Source organism: Capricornis sumatraensis, chromosome 3 (genome assembly GCF_032405125.1).
Source record: "Capricornis sumatraensis isolate serow.1 chromosome 3, serow.2, whole genome shotgun sequence".
Taxonomy (NCBI): Eukaryota; Metazoa; Chordata; class Mammalia; order Artiodactyla; family Bovidae; genus Capricornis; species Capricornis sumatraensis.
Genome location: NC_091071.1, coordinates 21,288,743 through 21,311,429, shown reverse-complemented (window position 1 = coordinate 21,311,429; position 22,687 = coordinate 21,288,743). Strand labels below are relative to the sequence as shown.

At 41.4% G+C, this 22,687-nt stretch overlaps 1 protein-coding gene across 2 annotated transcripts in view; it reads right to left on the bottom strand.

Moving 5' to 3' along the window:
- USP31 (ubiquitin specific peptidase 31) overlaps positions 1 to 22,687 on the bottom strand; it is a 77,207-nt gene that overhangs the window by 19,813 nt on the left and 34,707 nt on the right. For both annotated transcript variants that reach the window (XM_068968931.1, XM_068968932.1), the window contains exons 2-11: positions 18,226 to 18,363; positions 16,870 to 16,958; positions 16,688 to 16,780; positions 15,884 to 16,019; positions 13,460 to 13,604; positions 7,355 to 7,532; positions 3,820 to 3,931; positions 3,125 to 3,219; positions 1,675 to 1,752; positions 919 to 1,048 (exon numbers count right to left, since the gene is read on the bottom strand). In XM_068968931.1, the coding sequence (XP_068825032.1) occupies positions 919 to 1,048; positions 1,675 to 1,752; positions 3,125 to 3,219; positions 3,820 to 3,931; positions 7,355 to 7,532; positions 13,460 to 13,604; positions 15,884 to 16,019; positions 16,688 to 16,780; positions 16,870 to 16,958; positions 18,226 to 18,363 (1,194 nt within the window). The remainder of the gene's footprint in view (positions 1 to 918; positions 1,049 to 1,674; positions 1,753 to 3,124; positions 3,220 to 3,819; positions 3,932 to 7,354; positions 7,533 to 13,459; positions 13,605 to 15,883; positions 16,020 to 16,687; positions 16,781 to 16,869; positions 16,959 to 18,225; positions 18,364 to 22,687) is intronic.

Below are 22,687 nucleotides of genomic sequence, written 5' to 3'. Positions count from 1 at the left end.
CCTTGTATCATCTGAATCATGAAGACTCTACAGAGTGATCCTAAGAAAATAGGTATAGAATTTTGATCCAAGCCTCAAATGATTTTCAGAAGTGTTTTCTTTTCTCATAGGAAAAAATGAGACAACACTGGCACCTATTCAAATTCTGAAGTTTTGAAATTATAGTGTATTTTAAACTGCTCTGAATTATACACACATACAGCAGGCTATATTTATCCAATGAACAGGATGTTTTGCTTTAGCTTCGTTATATAAAAATATGTTAGATAAGCATATGTTATCTACCTTGCTATTAAATATTCCTGTTGAAAAAACACACAGTCAAGGGTCCCATCCACTACCTCAGTTACCAAATCCCTATAACCTGCAAGCACCATGCTAAGTGGTCTAAACCATACTGTCCTACACTGTACAGATGTACGTCTATATCCACACTGTCCAAAACAAGAGCAACCAGCCACAGTGTCTCCTGAGCCCTTGAAATGTGGCTAATGCAACCAAGGAACTGAATTTTCAATTTTAATTAATTTTAATAAGTCCTGGCATCTATGTTTTCACTACCAAAAAGTTGAGAACCACTGACCTAGTTACAAAGGAAAATAATTTAATCTCAAAGTTAAAACCAAAAAAAAATAACTTAATCATTAACTATTAAAAAGGAGGAAAAAAAAGAACTATACAAAGATATGTTCTAGAACATTTTTTTCCAGAAATTCCAGAAATTTAAACTGCTTTCTGTTAAAGTCCTAAAAGGATTAACACTAAGATGGCGTGTTAACACTAACACATGTGCAGAAGCTACATAAATGCAACCAATTCTTGAGGTCATCTCGGGCATAATCTGTTCTTCTCCAGGGTCATCCCACGCTGGTGCCTCCCTACTACCCTCATCACCCACCGAACGCTGCCCACCCTTACCCGCTCCTCTTTGGTGTAGAGTTGGAAACACTGGGATAAAGTGCAAGTTTGAGGCTGATGGTGACGCTCCTTCTGAAGCCGGACACTTTCGGCATCAGGGATATACTCGTCTTCAGTATTTACAAACAAACTGCAGTGAGGGGCAGAAAAGCACACATCAGAGACGGTCATGCAAACTGACATGAAAATAGGATTAACCGCTTCACAACCTGCCTGTAAATTCATAACTGAGAAGATCACCATGTAAGAGAGCAAAGGGGCAATCCAGCTTTTCCAGGATCCAAAATGTTCTTGAAAAGTTCTCAATCTACAAAGTCATTTTCAAGAGATAATCTGCAGCTGGTTTTTCCGGGACTAGCCACACACTATGCTGATTAATTCATATATTCTTATCCTTTTGTATTAAAGGGCATGCCTTTGGCGTAACTTGAACAGAGTCAGACATGACTGAAGTGACTTAGTAGCAGCAGCAGCAGCTAGAGTTAATGGGCCTGTAATAATAATCAAAGTAATTTGAATATATAGCTTCTGTCTCATTACCAGCAAACAAATGTTCTAAGATTTGGGGATCCAGACAACAGAGTGTATAGGAGAGAAATAATGTATTGCTTAAATAAAGGATTAGCAATACACTTGGATAGTTAGCTAAAGAAAAGAGAGGTTTGTGTTTCAGCTAATTTGAAAGCTCAAACGTATGCTATTAAAATAAGCATCAAGACAATTGACTATATAAACACTAAGTAAGAAAATACTTACAAATCTTTTGTCTCTTTGTCCCATTCTACTACTAACTTCACATGAGCAGTACCACCTGGTCCACAAGATTTTAGTGCCCTATAGGATAGACAAGAGAGTCACATATTACTTTCTAAATAAATTATTTTAATTAAATATGTGAACCATCTGAAATCATAGTGTGATTGCTGAAAATCTTCATCATTGGTCCCCATCAGAAAAAGTTTCTGACCATTATAACCTCATATTTAATGATTTGATTACAACTGGACTGAAAAATCCTTAAATTAAAATATTCAACATGGAAATAAAGATACGGGAAGAAATTTAGTACCACACTATAAGGCTATCCATGTAACTCTTAGAGGGTATGATCTTTCCAATTTTTGTCTAATTTCTCACCAAACCAGAGACTAGACAACAATCAGAACGAAGTCTGCCTCTCTCCACCTCCCTCCATACATCATGCCTGGTCCCGGGACTGTGCCCACACCAATGTAAACTATGCCTTCCTGCAAGGGACCCCTCAAGTTTTACCTCATTTATTGCCCCTGAGCTCCTTGGCTCCTCAGCCACCTTCTGAAACACTCAGCATTAACAGTCAATATTACTTCTCAAATACTTTTTATTTTTTGCAATGTTTTAGATCATTATCTAATCTATTAACTCTAATTTCTAAAGCCAAACAGTGAATTCCTTTCGAACAGAACTATGTTGCATACTCTTTTGGAATCCTGAAATGCAGGCACTTCAATATTTACTGGAAAAGGCATTATAATAGAGGCAATACTGTGTTTTATATATATCCATATATGTGTAGTGTGTCTGTGTACACATATGTCTATTATTTTATTAATACAGTAGAGTGTTGTAAGAGGACAGAAGTGTATAAAAAGCACGGAAGTAGCATAGGGGAGAGACTAATTCTGGGGGCAAACAGGGGGAGGGGACAGTGTGAAGAGAGTCTCAAAGGGAAGGAATTATTAACAGAGAGGCTGCACATGGGAAGGCGCATGTAGACCCGTGCTGTTTCGTTCAAACAACCCTCAGCACTTTGATGCTGCTAAAGGTCTGAGACAGTGGGAAAAGAATGAGGCCTGACAGAAAAGCAGCAGTCAGGGTTGAAACTGTAGAGAAACTGGGCTTATCATTTAAGGATTTCAAGGAGGAAATTGTTGTGATTAGAATTCTACTTTGGAAAACTTCAATCTTGGTGAATATGCAAGTGTAATTCATCTATCATCCTGAGACTTAGACCAATTTAGTTTCCTAACATAAGTACTCTAGGTTTTCCTGATTCCAAAAATGATCATAAAACATATCCCACTCAAATATGAATCAAAGTAAAGTAAGGGTTTACTTTCTAAATGAGCCTGAAGAACCTACCACTCTTCTACGGAAATTACATCAAACATCACTAGAAATTACACACAAGCATACATGAAATCCTAGAAGGCGATTTTTTTCTTACCTTTCTACCGTCGGGTGGCACAGAGGCTGCTCCTCCTGGGGCAGCAAGTACGTTATTCCCACAACACTGACCACACGCAAACTGAATGGACACACCTGCGTCAAACGGCAAAGGCAAATCAGGTTCGGTTTCTCTTCCAGGGTATGTGGTTCACAGGGGCATTTCCCAGCCAGGTTAGCGGGAAAGCACACTGTTCTACAAAATGCTTCTCTGCAATATTCTGTGAGGTTGCCGAGCCACTCTAAGACACGTTAAATATGACTGACCCAAAAGCAATTTACATATCAAATGTTATGCAAGACAAGTAACATGCTGCTTTAGCTTAACATTAAGTTTCCCACAGACGCCTTAACAAAGTAGTCAAAATTTTGAAAACATAGTTTGTCTACAAAATCTCTCTCTCTACAAAAGCTGATCACGTGCTAAACTTTATTAGACAAACATAAAGGAATACCCGGCAGTTCACAGAAAACTTTGCAAGAGCCCGCTCCCTTCATAAAACAAGGGATAAGTTCTCAGTCTGGAAAACCTGAATGCAGATTCTGCTAAGGAGCTTTTCTCTGGGGCTCCCCAACACTCCAGCTCAGTGGCTAGTCTTCCCAAGGTCAAAGGTCTGAACTTCCCATCTCACTGTGGTGACTGTTTCTGCATGGGGTACACACATGCTATTCTGGAGTATCAAAAGGCTTACACACCTGAATGCAAACTGTAGGCCTCAAGAAGTACTTCATCTTCTCCAAGATTTCCTTCTGCAGAAGGTCCCATGCTATTGTCTTCTCTAGGTGCAGCACAAAAGGTAGTCCAAATCTAACATACATAAATAACTGTCATCACCTTAAAAAGTATGACAATTCTTTCAATACTGTAACTCTTTTCTCATGATCTTTTTAAACAGAATCACAATACAACTAGTTTTAGGGCAGTTTTCAAAAGAAAGCAAATAGGAAATTTAACACTCTTTAAGTGGATGGAAAGAATCAGAAGAGAAACTGAGATTTATAAATGAAATTTAACAACTTATACACCAAAATGGCCTCCAATAAAGTATGCTACCATGATAATAGGTAGTAAGATGACAGAATTAGTGGAGACAGTGAGAAAGGCAGGTGGGCATGGACGTGAGTCTAGCAAATAACATGGATCAAACACGTAAGGGGTTAGGTGCCAGAGGAATAGAGAGAGAGGGCTGGGAGGCCTCGCAGGGAGGCGGCCATATCCTGGTGGTCTGACGAGGAAGACACTGGCAAGCAAGTGACATTAAAAGTCAGCTCTAGTCAAGGGGAGAAGCCATGTGGCCGCTGCCAGGTTTCCTATCCCATGCTGAGCTCACAGGGAGAATGAGAGGCAGAGCCATGGTTCTCAGCCACACACACAGGCTGGTATCAGCAAGGGAACTTTAAAATACAGTGACACCCATGAGATTCTGCTGTAATCGCTCTGGTCTGTGGTTTGAGTACTGAGACTGTTTTAGGCCCCCCAACCCCAGGTGGTTCTAAGATGCAGCCACGCTGGGGAGCACTGGTCTAGCCTCAACTCTCACCCAAGCCCCAGCCATTCAGACCTACTTGCTGTTGCCTTGAATGCATCCAATTCACACCCTCAACAGGCAGTCAATTCCCTCAGCCTGGAAAAGCCTTGTCACTCTTAAGCTATTTCCTACTCAACCATATAAGGACCCAGTGGTACCCCGAGCTCTGGGAACCAAGCACTGCTGCACTGCAAATACCACCTGCTTATCCTGCCTCCACCAACAGACTGCATTATCTGATAGCAGGCACTATGACTGATTTATCTTACTAGCCCAAAGAGCCGATGCCTAGAAAACAGTAGATGCTGAATGAATGAGTGAACAAATGAATATACAGACTGAGCCTGACTTAGGCCAAAGCAGAGGTGCTAATGTCACCAAGAAACCTGCTCCTAACAAGTACCAGTTTACTCACAGTAGAATTCAACAGTAAGCCTACCTGCCTAAAAACAACTGTGATGTGAAATATGTTATAAGCATGATGTGTAAATCAGCAGCCATACTTTTCATATGACAATGTCTTTACTTTTAAGAGATAAGCATCATGAAAGGGATTCCATAAGTTGTTTATTTTATATTAAGTCTGATGAGCTGCCTTTCCTTCTGTCCTTAAACATGCCAAGCTCCTTCTAATTTCAGCATCTTTTCAAAAAAATTTTTATTCCAGTACAGTTAATTAACAATGTTGTGTTTCAGGTATACAGCAAAACGAATCAGTTTTACATATACATATATCCACTCATTTTTTAATCCTTTTCCCACATAGGCTAGAGTATTGAGTAGAACTCTGTGTTACACAGTAGGTCCTTATTAACTGTCTATTTTATAAATATATTGATAGTTGTATGTGTATGTCAATCCCAATCTCCAAATTTATTCCTCCCCTTCCCTTTCAGCCAGTAATACCCGGTGAAAACCCTAATCCAAAAAGATGCATGCACCCCAATATTCATTGCAGCACATTTGCAATAGCCAAGAATGGAAGCAATTTAAATGTCCATGGACATAGGACTGGATAAAGATGTACTATATGCATACAATGGAATATCGCTGCTAAGTCGCTTCAGTCGTGTCCGACTCTGTGCGACCCCATAGACGGCAGCCCACCAGGCTCTGCAGTCCCTGGGATTCTCCAGGCAAGAACACTGGAGTGGGTTGCCATTTCCTTCTCCAGTGCATGAAAGTGAAAAGTGAAAGTGAAGTTGCTCAGTCATGTCTGACTCTTAGTGACCCCATGGACTGCAGCCTACCAGGCTCCTCCATCCGTGGGATTTTCCAGCCAAGAGTACTGGAGTGGGGTGCCATTGCCTTCTCCAACAGTGGAATATTACTCAGCCATAATCTCAGCAACTCTGTACTCAATGTCCCCTCTTCAGGAGATCTTTTCCCCAGAGGCTCACATAACTCACGACTTCTCACTTGGCTTGGCCCAGCTACCGCCTCCTCAGGAAGGCCCTCCCTCACTTTCCTCATTAATGTAGTTTTGCCAGATGGCACCCCACTCCAGTACTCTTGCCTGGAAAACCCCATGGATGGAGGAGCCTGGTAGGCTGCAGTCCATGGGGTGGCTAAGAGTCAGACATGACTGAGCAACTTCACTTTCACTTTTCACTTTCATGCACTGGAGAAGGAAATGGCAACCCACTCCAGTGTTCTTGCCTGGAGAATCCTAGGGACGAGGGAGCCTGGTGGGCTGCCGTCTATGGGGTGGCACAGAGTTGGACACGACTGACATGACTTAGCAGCAGCAGCCAGACCCCCACCAGCACATTCTATCATACCAGCATGTTTTAATATCTTCAAAGTAACAATAACTGTCTGAAATTAAATGTTTACTTGTCTTTAGTGGCTCTGTCCTAACTAGGTTGCAAGCACCAAGAGAATACAGATCCTGCTGTACCCCTAGTGTTTAGAATAGTGCCCAACACACTATAAACACTTGCTAATGAACATCATAAATATACAAATCAACACATTTTGCAGTTATATTATTTTCCATTCTGAAATAAGAAACTTATTTCAAAACATTTTAAAAGGTTAATATAAATGCTACTCTAATATTAGAAACACTGTATCCTTCCTCCCTGAAACACATCCATATGTTGTTATTACTCAAGTTACATTACTAGTGTGATAATGTTACTTTAAAAGACAATCTAAAACTCCCATAAATCCTTAGAGAGGGAAACAGATTTAAGAGAGATATCTAACTCCCAAACGTCTGACTAAATACAGCTGAATGAATAGTGGTGCCATTTGCCGGAACAGGAAATGATGGGAGGGTCAGGTTTATAGGGAAAGACAATGAGTTCAGCTTGGAACACAAGACTGAGGTGCACATGCCCTCCAAGCAGCTTTGTTAAGATTTTTTTTTTTAAGCTGTAAAGAAAGTAGCTGGATACAGGTCTAGAAGTCTAGAGCTCCAGGAGGATCCTGAGCTGAAAATACAGATAAGAAATGTGCCTCTGAAAACTACGTGAGCTTGAAAGCCATCCTAACTCAGATCCTATCATCCTAATTTTATATTCTCCCCGTGTCAACCCCTCAAATCAGGTCAACTTACACACATGTTCTTTCTAAATAGCAGAATCAAAAATTAAGTACTCAAGAGTAAGGATTTTTTAATCCCTCCTTTTTAAAATATTTGAAAATGTTAGGCTTTTAAAGTCTCTATACTTATTGGAAAGTAAGCTGCTTGTCACCTTTTCCCTTGCTGCCCAGTGCAGGCTCGGTTGCACACTAACAGAACGATCTTGTCACTTCCTGCTCTTGAGAGGGGCAAGTCCGCTTTCCCCTGCTTTGCTGCTGCTTGTGTAGAAGACAGTCTATAATGATCCAAGCCAAACTTCAAGTGGTTGAGGTTGTTGTTTAAGTGAATTCCTAAAATAAAATGAAAACTTACTTTATCTCTTCAAATGTCTTTTTTCTTTCATTATAAAAAACATACCCATCAGAGAAGTTAAGTTGTCACTATGTTATTTACACAGCAACTGAATGAGGAACAAATGACTGACTTTGAGATTACTCATCCAGCCCTTAAAAAAATTCTTGGCATCCATTATATCATTTAAACTAGCCTTACCTACCTTAAAAACTGAACATTAAAACGATTCACTTCAATGAGTATTGGTTTTAGAATGGCAAGTCTGCAGGATGACTCTCCAGGACAGACTTAAAAGTGAGTCCATACAACCAGCAACCAAATTTTTTTTAATAAACAATAAAGACCACTATATGTGGAACAATCTTCAATATTCCAAAGGCAGCTCCTTTTCTTTGATTTAGACCCAGGCATCTAAGACGCTCACAGCCATTACAGAACTTTAATCAACTAGACTGGATTGATCTACAATAAAAAGTTATGACCAACCTAGATAGCATATTGAAAAGCAGAGACATTACTTTGCCAACGAAGGTCCATTTAGTCAAGGCTATGGTTTTTCCAGTGGTCATGTATGGATGTGAGAGTTAGACTGTGAAGAAAGCTGAGTGCCGAAGAATTGATGCTTTTGAACTGTGGTGTTGGAGAAGACTCTTGAGAGTCCCCTGGACTGCAAGGAGATCCAACCAGTCCATTCGGAAGGAGATCAGCCCTGGGATTTCTTTGGAAGGACTGATGCTGAAGCTGAAACTCCAGTAATTTGGCCACCTCATGCGAAGAGTTGACTCATTGGAAAAGACTCTGATGCTGGGAGGGATTGAGGGCAGGAAGAGAAGGGGATGACAGAGGATGAGATGGCTGGATGGCATCAAACGACTCGATGGACGTGAGTCTGAGTGAACTCCGGGAGTTGGTGATGGACAGGGAGGCCTGGCCTGCTGCGATTCATGGGGTTGCAAAAAGTCGGACACGACTGAGCGACTGAACTGAACTGAACTGAAAGTGAACAAAAATGTATGTTTGACAGGCACAGTGCTGGCCTGTGCAGGTCTTCAAAATCCAGGTCTTTGAACATGCCCCAGAGCAGAGCTATCTGCCAATCAGAGGTACTAAGGAAGTTAGCATCTAGTACAAGGTCTTACACTTAGCTCAGTAAGTGCTTGACTAAATAACCGCTCATTTCCTTAATCCTTTGGAAGGATAGCCTAAGGAAATGATATGCCAACTGGAGAAAAGAAGCCCTCCACCACCACCATACCAAAGAAATAACAACAGTATTACCAGAAGGATAATAAAATAAAAGCTGGTTTACACAAAAGTATTCATAGCAATACTCCAGCAATAAGCTAAATACCCAGCAACAGGTATTGAACAAATTTATTTTGGTATTAACTATGCATTTGTTGAATCTAGTTAATACCAAATAAATTCCAAATTAGTTAGAGTCTAAAAATGAGAACCCAGAAACTAGAAATAAGGAAGAATTGAATCTTCACCAAGCTAGTAAAGAAAACCTCTTAAGCTTAAATACCATTAAGAAATCACGAAAGAGTAGCAGGTTTCACTTCATAACCATTTTAAACTTTGGTATGAGAAAATACTGAATTTGAGACAATTAATGGGCTCATTTTCCTAGGTTCTTAGCAGAGGTAAGGTTGGAAAGACCTGTTCTGCTAAAAGTGATCAAGATTCCTAACGAGATGAGAGGATACACTCAGCTGCTGAAAAATCAAGCTCCACATTCAAAGTCTAGCCCCACCATTACCAGCTGTGTGACCTGGGCCCCTGACCTAACCTCTCTAAGTCTCAGCTCCCTCTCCTGTAAAATGGGGAAAAGAATAGCCTCACAGGCATCAACGAAATACTGATGAGGCCTTTGTAAAGAGCAGAGGCTTACACATATTCGCTAAGTGCTATATTCTTCCAACAAAGGCACTTATATAACCATGGACCTCACCAAATTCATTTATAAATAGAAACAGTGTTAACCCTAAGCAACTGGGATATGAAAGGGGATTTGGGGAAAGGCTCTGACCATGTATTAGGAATTATACTCATCTTTCTGGGTACAGAAAGATGAAGCAAAATGCAGTCCCAGCTACAAAGAATTTCACAGTATGGTAGGAAGGACAGAGAAGAAACCAGCATTTCCACACAAGACGCTAGTGTCAGAGACCAGCAGCAGCCACGCTGGAACACGGAAGAGCAGGAGTCAGTCTGCCAGTGTGGGGCTGGGGAAGTGAGGACAGGCTTTCTGGCCTTTTACTATGACGCAATTAAAATTAGAAAGCAACTTAAAAAAAAAACCAAAAGCATATGCCTGAAAATACAGAGAGGAAACTGAATCCTAAGCTGGCAGTGGGGAAAGCTGACCAACCCACAATACAGAATTATCTCAGGTTCAGAAACTAAAGGCACCAGAGACCTGTGGAAGCAGAGGAGAAGGAAAAGAGGAAGAAGAGAACTGCTAACGGGGGCACCAAGGCCATTCAACGAGGAAAGAAAAATCTCTTCAACAAATGGTACTGGGGCTGCCAAACATTCACATGCAAAAGAATGGTACTTCACACCACACACAAAGATTAACTTCAAAAGAATCTAAGACCTAAATCTAAAAGCTAAAACTTACAGTTTTCTTAGAAGAAAACAGATAAATCTTCGTGGTCTTGGCTTTAGTGATGGATTCTTGGAAACGACATCAAAAGCAAAAGCAACAAAAGAAGAAAAAGATAAACTAAACTTCAGCAAAATTAAGGACTTTTATGCATCAAAAGACAGTATGAAGGAAGTGAAAAGATAACCCACAGAATGGGAGGAAATATCTGCATCATATATCTGTCAAGGGTCTAGTACCCAGCAAACATAAAGAACACATAACTCAAAAACAGAAGATAAGCAACCCAAGTTTAAAGGAGGGAAAGGTCTTGAATAGACATTTCTCTAAAGAAGAAATGGCCTAAAAATGCATGAAAAGATGACCAACGTCATTTATCATTAGGAAAATGCAAATAAAAATCACAATAACATATCACTTCACACTCACTAGGATGGCTAAAATAACAACTATTGGCAAGAATGTGGAGAAACTGTAACCTTCATATATTGCTGGTGGGAAGGAAAAAATGATGCCGTTTCTATTAAAAACAGTCTGGCAATTTCTCAGAAAGTTAAACATAGAATTATCATATGACCCAGCATTTACACTTCTAGGTATATACTCCAAAAAAAATGAAAACAGGTATTCAAACAAATACTTGTACATGAATGGTCACAGCAGCACTATTTCATAACAGACGAAAGGTGGAAATTCAAATGCCCATTGACAGAAAAATGGATAAAGAAAATGTGGTATATACATATAACAGAATAATATTCAGCCATAAAAAGAACTGAAGGACTGATATATGCTATAATGGATGAACCTGGAAACATTATGCAAAGTGAAAGAAACAAGTCACAAAAGGCCACATATTATATGATTCCACTCATTTGAACATCTAGACTAGAAAAATCTACAGAGACAGAAAGCAGAATAGTGGCTGCTTAGGACGAGTGGGATGAGGAGATTGGAATGTGTGCTTAGGGGAGACAGAGTAGGTGTTAATGAAAGCTGCAGAAATGAATTTTCAGCAGAGCAAACAGGAGGGAAAGTACAAAAGCATGTGGCATGTTCAAGGAATAAAGAGTAAATCTGGATAGGGTACATGGGAAAGAAGATGGAATATATTAGGTTGGTGCAAACATAATTAAGGGTTTGTAGCATGAATTTTAAATCATTATAACTAGGCTCAAACATATCTTTATTCGTCAAAATAGGAACCATTATAATCAACACATTTTTGCCAATAAGAAATAAGTTTGTTTATTCCTGTAGCATAAAAACTCTTGGAAAGCATTTTCTGCATCCTATTCGTTGTGGAAGCATTTTCCCTGCAAACAGCTGTTGAGATGCTTATCGAGTGGTAGTTGGTTGGCGAGAAGTCAAGTCAATATGGTGGATGAGGCAAAAGTTTGTAGACCAATTCATTCAACTTTTGAAGCATTGGTTGTGCAAAGTGTGGTCAGTTGTTGTTGTGGAGAAGAACTGGGCCCTTTCTGTTGACCAATACTGGTTGCAGGCACTGTAGTTTTCATCAATTGCTGGGCACACTTCTCAGATGTAATGGTTTCGCCAGGATTCAAAAAGCTCAAGTGGCTCAGATGGGCAGCAGACCACCAAACAGTGACCGTGACCTTTTTTTGGAGAAAGTTTGGCCTTGGGAAGTGCTTTGGAGCTTCTTCTCAGTCCAACCACTGAGCTGGCTGGTCGTCACCAGCTGTCGTTTACAATCCACTTTTCATTGTATGTCACAATCTGATCAAGAAATGGCTCGTTGTTGCTGTGTAGAATAAGAGAAGACAATATTTCATAACGATGTTTTTTATTTCCAGTCAACTCATGAGGTACCCACTTACTGCACTTTTTCACCTTTTCAATTTGCTTCATATGCTGAATGCCCATAGAATGGTCAACACTGGGTTCTTCAGCAACTTCTCATGTAGTCGTAAGATCAGCTTTGATGACGGCTCTCAATCATCACCGTCAACTTCCAATGGCTGATCACTAGGCTCATCTTCTCGGCTCTCATCTTCTTTGCAAAACACCTTGAATCACTACTGCACTGTACATTTGTTAACAGTTCCTGGGCCAAATGTGTTGTTGGTGTTGCAAATTGTCTCCACTGCTTTACAACCCATTTTGAACTCAAATAAGAAAATCGCTCGAATCTGCTTTTTGTCTAACATCCTTTTCATAGTCTAAAATAAATATAAAATAAACAGCAAACAAAAAAAAACACAAAGCAAGAAACACACATTAAAATGATGTATAAAATAATCACCACATTTATTTAGAATGTATTCCAATTTATCAAATGGCCAATTTCAACAATGCAAAAACTGTGATTACTGTTGCACCAACCTAATAGTAGAGAGGCTAGAAAAAAAGCAAGGCATTCATCCAAGGTATTTAGATTTAAATGCAGACAAAAGGGGCCAGGCATTCTTCCAAGGTATTTAGATTTAACTGCAGACAAAAGGGAACCACTGGGACATCAATAAGCATGTAACATGATCAGAACTCTATGTAAGAATAAGCCTGGTAGCACTGTGAAGAAATAATTGAACAAGAGAAAGCCCAAGGGTAAAGGAATTACTAGAAAAGCCCGGTTGAGACTGGTCTGCACCGTGTCGGCAGCAGTAGAATGAAGAGGAAAACTACAGAGTATTTGATCAGTTGTGAATTTAAGTCAAAATCCAAGAGAAAAGTACTTGGGCCAAGCTTGGGTGAAAAGAAAGACAGTGATACTCCACAGAAGAAACACAAGAGGAGCGAGAAAGAAACGCTCAGTGTGAGATGCTGTGGAGCTCTAAGCAGAGATTCCAGTGGACCGCTGAAAGTCAGGGCACGCAACCAGAAGAAAAACAGGGGCTAGAAGAGAATTTAGTTCTAAAAATCACCAGTGCAAAAAACTGGTAAGACTGGCAGCAGTTCTCAAACTTTGACCTGCATCGGAATCACCTGTTAACTGACTGCTGGGCTCTGCCCCCAACGTTTCTCACTCAGTAGGTCTGGAGGGGCACCTAAAAAGTTACATTTCTCATCAGTTCCCAGGTGGCACTGATGCCTTGACAACCCCTGGAGCAGAGTGAAAAGAACAGAAGCCCTAGGAACTGAAGAACCTAAGGCCAGGAACAAAGTTCTTTTCAAGAATTACCTTCTTCGAGGGAAATATGTTACCTAAAATGGATACCATCATAAAAAGGTATGTTAAGTGTATTTCACCACAATTTCAAAAAATTATACCATCATACAATAAGCTAAAAGAGTAGACAGTTGTTAAACCTGCAAACCCAGGTGGTATTAGGGAAACAGATGCTCATTTACCTCTTTGACTGAGAATTCCTTCAGGCCTAAATATTTCTGGAGTCTCAAAGGCAAAAATGCAGTCACTTTCATGGACTGTTTCCAGGTCGTCTGTGTCACAAAAGGAACGATGGAACCCATCATAGTACATTTCTGTTAACACAATCTAAAAACGGGAAAAATGCAAATAGTTGGGTAACTGGAAAGTCAGTAAGAATTGATCTCCTAATCCAGCTGTGAACTTCTCCAGATCAGCAGGTCTGCAGGGGAGCTGAGGGCGTGGAAACACCTCCTCACGCCCGGGGGATCTGCCCTTAATAAGAGAGTCTTGGAAGCACAATATCCTCTGTGGTTTTATAACAACAAACTCTGATTTCAGAGTGCTGGGGCACCATATCCAGCTTTGGTGAAGAGAGTCAGCACTTACAAAGTCTAAAGCCCTTGTTTCACAGGGAGAAGAAACTAAAGAGAGATGGATTGACTTGCCTAAGGTTATACAACTATCCAGCCTCACAGCAATGATAAGAGTGTACATCTGATTCTGAGATTTTCTACCATTAAATGTTCTTCTTTTCAGATTAAAAAATGTCAAATAACCTAGAGATTTGTACTGGAAAAAAAAGTAAATTGACTCAAATGCCCAACAAAAGGAACTAGTTAACTATACTATAGTTCTACTGGAATTATAAAGTTCTTGCAAAGAATAAGCTACAAATATTTGCACTAACATGGAAAGATCTCCTAAGTAAATAGTGAAAGTCGGAAAAGAAAAGTATGAGTACACGGTTCCATTTTCATAAACTAGTAAATAAAGTATATGCACAAGACAAAATATAAATGAATACACAACACAGTAGTGAAGTTAATAAGCCTTAGTTCTAAGATCCTTAATACAAGGCACTTTCATTTCCACTAACTTTTATTAAGCTTCTGCAATGGCTGACTACTTTATAAAGAAAGAAAATTAAAAGATGGGGAAAAAGACAATGGAGACACGTAGAGACCTCACTACACGCTCAGCAGCACCGTCCAGTGAAAAAGGACTGGACCAGGCCTGAAGAGGTTCCAGTTCCGGCCTGCCACCAACCAGCCCCGTGACCCTGAACAAGTCACGTGGTTTCTCTAGGCCTCCTTCAGATGAGGAGGTTGGACTGGGCCCCTAAGGCCCCCTCTACTATCACAAACATACTAGGAGTCAATGAGGTGAAAGGGGCTTGGTGGCACAGTCCACAAGCAATCCAAGAACAACAATCCTCTCACATTTTTCTTCTAATGATTTTAATGAACACACTGTTTTCCTGCAGGTGAACATCCAAGTATACGTCACTTTCTCCAGCAAGCTGAGGTCAAAAACAAACCTGTAATTATACCACTCACTTAAACAATGCAAAAAGAGCCAGACAGCACTGCAGGCTTTAAAGATACAACCAGATTAGCCTCAGACACACACAGAAGCCTCCCTCTCTCTCTCTTTCGCCTCGCCTTGAATTTACAAAAAAAAGAAAGAATGAACGGGCATTTCAAAGGAAATTCACGAACATTTTATCAATCTGTGAGCACTTGGCCTAAGAAAATATGAAACACTGCTGCATCGGGGCAGCACTGCTGGCAGTATTTGTTTTACCGCAGTACTTCCCAGATGAGGTCACAGGAGGCCAAAATACAAAACACCTTCATTATTTACATGATTACATAGCAGCATTCAGACGTTATCTAGGGAAAAGCCGTTCAGCCACTGAATCATCTTTCCTTGGGAAATTTTAAATAGGGAATTTTTTCCCGAATGAAACTCTAACAGTGAATTGAGTAAAAGAGGTATGTAAAAGTACGTCAAGTCACAAACAGGCCAAAATTATTCTGGGTCAATACAACTGTGTATCAAATATTTACCCAAAAAAGAAAGGTTGGGGGTTGGAGGGGGTTACAACTTTCCTTTTTTTAATCTAAACAAGGTAAAACACTCTAATCAGAAAATAAACCACACTGACCCCTGTATGTACAGTACTAACAATATGCTCATTCTTTTCACCATAATGGGAAGGAATTTTCAAGAACAACTGGTTGGGTTTTCTAAGCCTCTGACCTTCAAATACCACAGGATGCTCTCCCTGTGGCCCACATGAGCATCCATAGGATGATTTAAGGTGGTGGTGGTTTAATTAATTATACTCTATAAACAAAGCTGAAAGAAGGTCTTGGTGTAAAGTCACAGCTTTTCCTTTTAAATATATATATATACACACAATTAAATGAAGCACGAAAAGTTTTTTGTGTATATTTTTCTCTTTTGGATCTTGATGTTTTTATCTTCAACAGTACAAGCAACTAGTTTTAAATTTCTATCCAACCATGTTTGTCTGAGAACTGTTAAAAAAAATAATTCCAGATGAAGAGAAAGCAGTATTTTTGTGGCTCGTGTGTCTTCGGTCTCAGCAAGCTTATTACCTGATCAGTGGGGATCTTTGTTTCCATGGACACTGCTTCCCGAAGCCTGGCGACAGTCCCAGACAGAGGCACGGCCACACCAACCCGCATGCAGTGAGAGCACTTCCCCTGATACACTACGGTGACATAGAGAGGCCTGTGCAGATCAAAGTCAGATCTTCTCATTAGTCACTTACTTCAACTGAAATGAACGAGCAAAACAACTCTGACATGAAATCAACAGCGCTGAAGCGAACCCACACCTTCAGCTGGACCCAGGCAGAACTATCCATCGATAATCAACAACTCGAGAGAACCGGCTCAAGATGGCAGAGGAGATGGACGTGTGCCCACGGGCCCCGGTGAGAGCGCTGAAGAACGCCTTGGAAAGGGCAGTGTTTCTAAAACTACCATACAGCGTACCAATACTTGGTCCTGTGCCTTGTGGTTTCTTTAAAACAGCGTTAACTTTTTTTTTGAGGAACAGTTCAAATAAAACAGCTAATTCAAAAGTGTAATGCAAGGTCTCAAGAGGCTCTAGGAGGCATTCGACAACCTTCTCCAGCTCCCATACTACAGGTGGACAACCAGCTGAACAAAATACAACCAGACCAACCAAAAAGACTTGCCCGCCCCATGTACCTGCCGACCCTACAGGCTCAGACCGGCATTTATAAATTTCTCTAAGGCCTTAATAATGCCTGTATTCAATTTATCACTAATGCCATTACTTGTCTAAACATGTAAGAAGCCCCAACAGAGGAGCCTACGGAAGAAAAGGAACATATAGGAACACAGTTTTAATTTGATCAACTCTGTCCTTACCTTGTGTGGGGTAGAGGAATTGGCAAAGAAATGCAGAGGAAAGGATCAAAGGTGTTGCTCTGCTTCTGACAATGAGGACACGTCAAAGAAGATCTTCAAAAATAAGAATGTAAGACACTCCCATTAAGATCACCTCGAACTATATAACCAGACAACATAAGGGAAATTTAATTTGCTCATACCTGTATTGGGCTTGAAAAAGCTCTTGTACAAAAGTGCTACAGACAGGAAAAGATGGTCCCTCGGGCATCATATCAGTCTCTGATGGTGGCTAAAAGAAAAATAAAGTACAACTTCACAGACTACAAGTGCCAGGTCTTGACTGATGATGAGCCTAAAGATGTCACAAATGCCCCAGACTGCCTTTGCCAGATCTGCATCAGATCCAGATGTTTCAGGGAAAGGCACCTGCTCAAGGAACCAGAACACAGCTGCCAGGATGTGGGTCGCATGGACTCATGGCCTCACAGGCTCTCCCAGACACAGCGCTTGTCCGTCTCTCCACACCATCCAGGCCCTTGGGCAGTCCTTCCCCTCAGCGCTGTAATCCTCCTCCGGCTCTCAACAGGCTCCCTCCAACCTCTCCCAGGGAATAATCTCAACCATTCAAAAGTACCAATTCCTGCCTAAAGGGAATTTATTCTCTAGCACCTATTAGCTCTGCTGCCTACTTAGGCCTAATCATTCTACTCACATTTTACCTACTCACATCCCCCTCCCCATCACCACAGTTAGTTACTGAGCATCAGGTACCACGTGCAGAGAGAGCTGCAAAAGGCATAAGGATGCAAAGAGAGGTAAGACACAGCGCCTGATCTTGAGTACGTCTCAGTCTGGAGGGAGAGTCAGCGACAAGCGCACAGTCATATGACAGTACAGAATGTTCAGGGTCAAACGACCTTGAGTCAGAATAATTTAACAGCTTACCAAAACTAGAAATTTAAAATCTGAGGTACAGAATAGAATTATCAAAATTTTTTAAAGCTATGAGAGGAGAATAACACTTTATTTCCATTACATAAATCACTTTGTCTGTTATATTAAGACTACATTAAAAAAAAAACTGATAATGAATCACTGATTTTCAGGAAGAATATTCTAAGGGTTCAGTTCCTACACTCAAGTCTAATCCTAACCACAGAGATGTCCATACATTTCCTCTTTGATTGTGTGTAGATCACATTCCAGTGATCTACAGACTATGTCTCATTGGAATAGAAGGCAAATTTTTGCTTTAAAGACAGTTTACTGAGTCTAATGTCAGTCTACAGGTATACAGGCACATGGGTCCCCTCTCGTGAGTGTAGGCTCCTTGGAGACAGCAACTCTTGTTCCTGACAACTGCCAGCACAGTGGTGGTGGCGGCAGCACAGTGGGAGACAGCCTCTAAGTATCCACGAAACTCACTTAGTCAATTTCACAGTATTAACTAACTACAAACTGCAACAACTACTCCGAGGAGCTTTGGAAGAATTTACACTCCCTCCTTCCTCCGTTCAGCTCAGCACTCCCTGAGTGCCCCAGGGGCGTGCCCTTACCTTCAGAGGAGGCTGGCCACTCTGCTTCACAGCGTGATTGAGGTCTTCGTGAACTCGGTCCAAAAGCCACAGCAGAAACTCCTGGGCATCGTGCTGGGAATTTCCCCGATACTGCAGTGCATTTTTTGACACAATACTCTAAACGAGTAGATAAATCAGCATGAATAGTAAGTTTCTGGCTTTAAAGAAAAACCATCCATAATCCCAAAGAGGAATGCAAGATCTCAAGGGTGTTAGTGAGTACTTCCTGTAAAGACAGCAGATATGAAACCAGAAAAGCCCCACCTGTGCACCAAAAACTTTTAAATGCACCGACCCAACAATCCTGCTTTTAGGAACATGGTCTAAAGGAAACCATCAAAACAGCATGCTAAGACCTCTAATAGAAAAAAAATTCACTTCTAATTCACTAATAGAAAAAAAAAAACAACCAGTTAAAACTTGAACATCTTAAATATAAGAACTGTTACAAATACCAAATCATTATGTTAACTTGCAACCAATATGTTATATGCCAATTATAACTTCAATTTTTTTTAAAGTAAAAGAAAAAATGAGACTTGGTAAAAGTAAGTATTACAGTGTTGGATGATAAGCCAAAGTATAAAATAAGTCCACATAAGGTAAATGACTGAGTAAATAAGTAAGAAGAGGCAAATCTCCCTTAAAGAATAATTCTAAATAATGTGTCAAGAATCTCTCCTCCAGAAGCTGGACCTTAACCCCCACAACCCCAACCCTACCACCTTGAATATGGACTGTGACAGTGACTTGCTTCCAAAGATTCTAGTCTTTGCAAAGAGGAGTAGCCAGTGAAAGGCTGCAGGTAAAGCAGTGAATTAAAATTAAGATCACGGGCTCTGAAGCATATAGCCTGAATTCAAATCTCTGTCCTGCCGCTTACTATTGGTGAGGCCTGGCCTACTCTGCTCCTAAGTAAAGAGGATAATAAATGTTTAGTGTGATGGTTAAGTGTGAATACATGCAAAACATTTCACAAATAAGTGACATGTAATAAGCACTCAAATGTGAGCTGTCAGTAATGGATTTGAAAGCAGGGAGAAAGAAGGGGAGACAACTGCACAAAGGAAGCACAGTTAGGAGACAAATGAAACTATGGGACGAGATTAAGGGTCTAAGCTAAGTCTGTGAGGGCGAATTTGAAAGCGATTCCAAAATTGGGGCAGCAGAATTGATAAGATTTGTGACCTAATGAGGGTTTCCCAGGTGGTGCAAGTGGTAAAGAACCCACCTGCCAGTGCAGGAGACATAAGAGTCATGGGCTTTGATCCCTGGGTCAGGAAGATCCCCTGGAGGAGAGCACAGCAACCCACTCCAGTATTCTTGCCTGGAGAATCCCATGGAGAGAGGAGCCTGGACAGCTACAGTCCATAGGGTCACAAAGAGTTGGACACGACTGAAGCGACTTAGCACACCCAAGCACGTGACCTAACGAATGTGCAAAATGAGGAAGGAGGCATTAGCGTCATTCATATGTCTTTATCTGAATGATGGGCCACTGCTGGGTCTCTTCATCATGACAAGATTAAAAAAAAAAAAGAAGTCTGGAAAAGAGAGTGATGCGTTCCTATTAGAATCCACTATATCTGAAGTTCTGTGGAACCTCCAAATGGACATACCTGGTAAGCAACTGAAAAAAACAGGTCTTGCACTCAATGAAAGAGTCTGTGCTCAGGATAAGGATTTCGGGGTGAAGGGATGAGTGGTCCTTGAAATCATGAGTATGACTGACACTGTCCAGACAAGGGCATGAGAGATCCGCCAGAGAACAGAATCCAGAGGACTGCTCTATTTAGGAGGCCCTTAAAGATGACCAAGAAAAGGCCATCAAAGATGTGGCAAGAAAATCAAGATAATGAAGTCCCAAGAGTCAAGAGCAGACAGCTAAGGAAAGAGTGATCAACAGTGTTAAAAGTTGAAGAATGACAAAGTAAGCCAAAGAACTAACAACTATCCACTGTATTTTCTAATTAAGATAATGATAACAGAGATGAAAACGGATAAATCTTTACTTAGGAAGAACCATCCCAAACTGATGATCAAATTCAATGTGAGTAACAAAAAGATGATTTACAAAATTCGAATTTAAGGAGGAAAAAATTTAAAGGGACACAAATGAGAGAGAATACGGAGGTGTCATGGGCAAAGCTCACTAACTGAATAAAGTGAACAAGGAAGAGGAAGGACCCTGGTAACAAACAAGAATTTGTGTGACCTGAAGGATACCATGCGGACACCGCCTCAGAAGCAGGTATAAAAAAGGGGGAGTGGGTGTGGGTAACGAGATCACTGCACTACAGAACTCACCAGAGGTCTGACACCACCTAGTCACCGAATCTAATTCCTTCTTTCTCAGCCTTCATTTTCCTCAATCCCTCTGTAGCATCTCACATACTTGACATCTTGCTCCATTTTGAAATGGTTTGGCTTGTGGCCATGATTATTTTCTCATTTAGCAGAATCAAAACTAGAGCCATTGTGATGGACAGTGGAAAAATGTGATCCACAGAAGAAAGAGACCTCCTAGCAAAGAAAAATGAATCTGTAAAAAGAAAGAAAGAAAAGAAGTCAGCAGCACTGGCAGGTGAGCCTGCAACTGATTCAGGCGGGAAGAAAAACCCATGAGCAATGACGCTATACTGAGTGATACACAGAAGACATCTGGATGACACCGAGGTTCTCAGCTTCTGACTTCGGTGGATAAAGAAATTGGGAACAGAGGAAGAGGCGGGGGCCTGCGGAACTTTGAACAAGTTAAGTCTGAGGGACTCACAGGATCCCCAGTGAGGAGAGGTCTGGTGCTCAGGGAGAAGATCTGAGCTGGTAAGTTCAATCAGAGCAGGTACACTTATCCTGTGAAAGTGAAAGAGTCAGTCACTCAGTCGTGTCCGACTCTTTGCAACCCCATGAACTGTAGCCCTCCAGGCTCCTCTGTCCGTGGGATTCTCCAGGCAAGAATACTGGAGTGGGTTGCTATTCCCTTCCCCAGGGGGATCTTCCGGACCCAGGGATCGAACCTGGGTCTCCCATGTTGCAGGCATGTTCTTTACCATCTGAGCCACAGGGAAGACACTCTATCCTATGAGCATAGAGAAATAATCCAGGGAACATTTAATGAGAAAAGGTGGGCATCTGGGACGGAATCTTATAGAAGGGACAAGTCCCAGAAAAGAAGCCCGAGAAGAGGACCCTAGGGAACAGCCAGAGGAGGGTGGCACCACACAGGCGCAGGAGAAGAACCCTAAAGGGGAAAGAACCGACTCAAACCACCGCAGGAAAGCCAGGTTCAACAAGCACAGAGGGGGGTACTTCAGAACAGCAAATCAAGAGAGTGATTCCTGCTCCGTTTCAGTGACACAGATCAGAGCGGGTACAGGAGAAAAGGCAAGGCAGCTGAACGGTACCAAGAATACCACTCTGCATATCCAAGAAGCTGCGTTATAAAAGGAAGGAAGACCAACGCTCTACTTCTCCAGAGGGCACACTTACAGGACAGAGGGACTTAAGTGCTGAGGGGAGAAGCTAGCAGAAAGGGCATCCTTGACGAAAGGATTCTCCAGTAAAGGGAGAAGGAAGGACTCAGAAAAGAGGCAGGGGAACTGCCTTGAACAGGAGCAGGGAGAGACAGCAGAGGAGGGAAGGATAGTCACGGATTCAGAGAAGTGATAGACAGGACGGCAGGAACGCTGTTTTTGTTTTCTGGAGAAAGCAGAGGCCAACTGCCAAGAGGAACTTTTAGGTTCAGCAGGGATAAAGACAAGCCTCCTGGCATATAGATGAGGCACGCAAAATGCTGGCAGCATAACCAGCTTCTGCTCAAGACCCTCTCCTTTATTTACTTCCAAAGTAGAGGAGGGGTAGTTCCCAGCATATGCGTCCTAAGAAACTAATTAGCGGAAATAAAATGCTTCTCTATGTGTCAAAACAGATACTTTATGCACAGTGTCCATCAAATTCAGGGTGGGGACAACATTCAATTCTTTATCAAGATTGCATGAAACTTGATTTACGCTTCCTGCCATTATCACTTCAACTCATCCAGCACTTCTCCAATCGCTGTGTAAAAGGTGCTGTGCTGAAGCTGCTCAGCAAGATTCTTGTTGGGCACGACTCGACAAGCAACAGGACTTCCACAGCCCTCTCTAACTACAGCCAAATCTGCTCTAGGGCCAAGCCCATCCTAAATCACAGCATCTCAAATTAAAGGAGATTTTACAGGAAACCTCACTGAACAAACACAACACAAAGGCTCCTTTCCCTCTTCTCAGTGGTGACTTCTTCCCACTGCAGAGACCCAAGGGACTACTGGGATCATTTCACTTCTTCCCCAGACAAACCAAAACACAGAATAATCTAGGAACCATCCTTTAATGTGTGTTACAGAAGAGGAAACGTAATAGGAGTCGAGGAGCCTGGGCTCCAGCACGGCCCCGCCCCACAC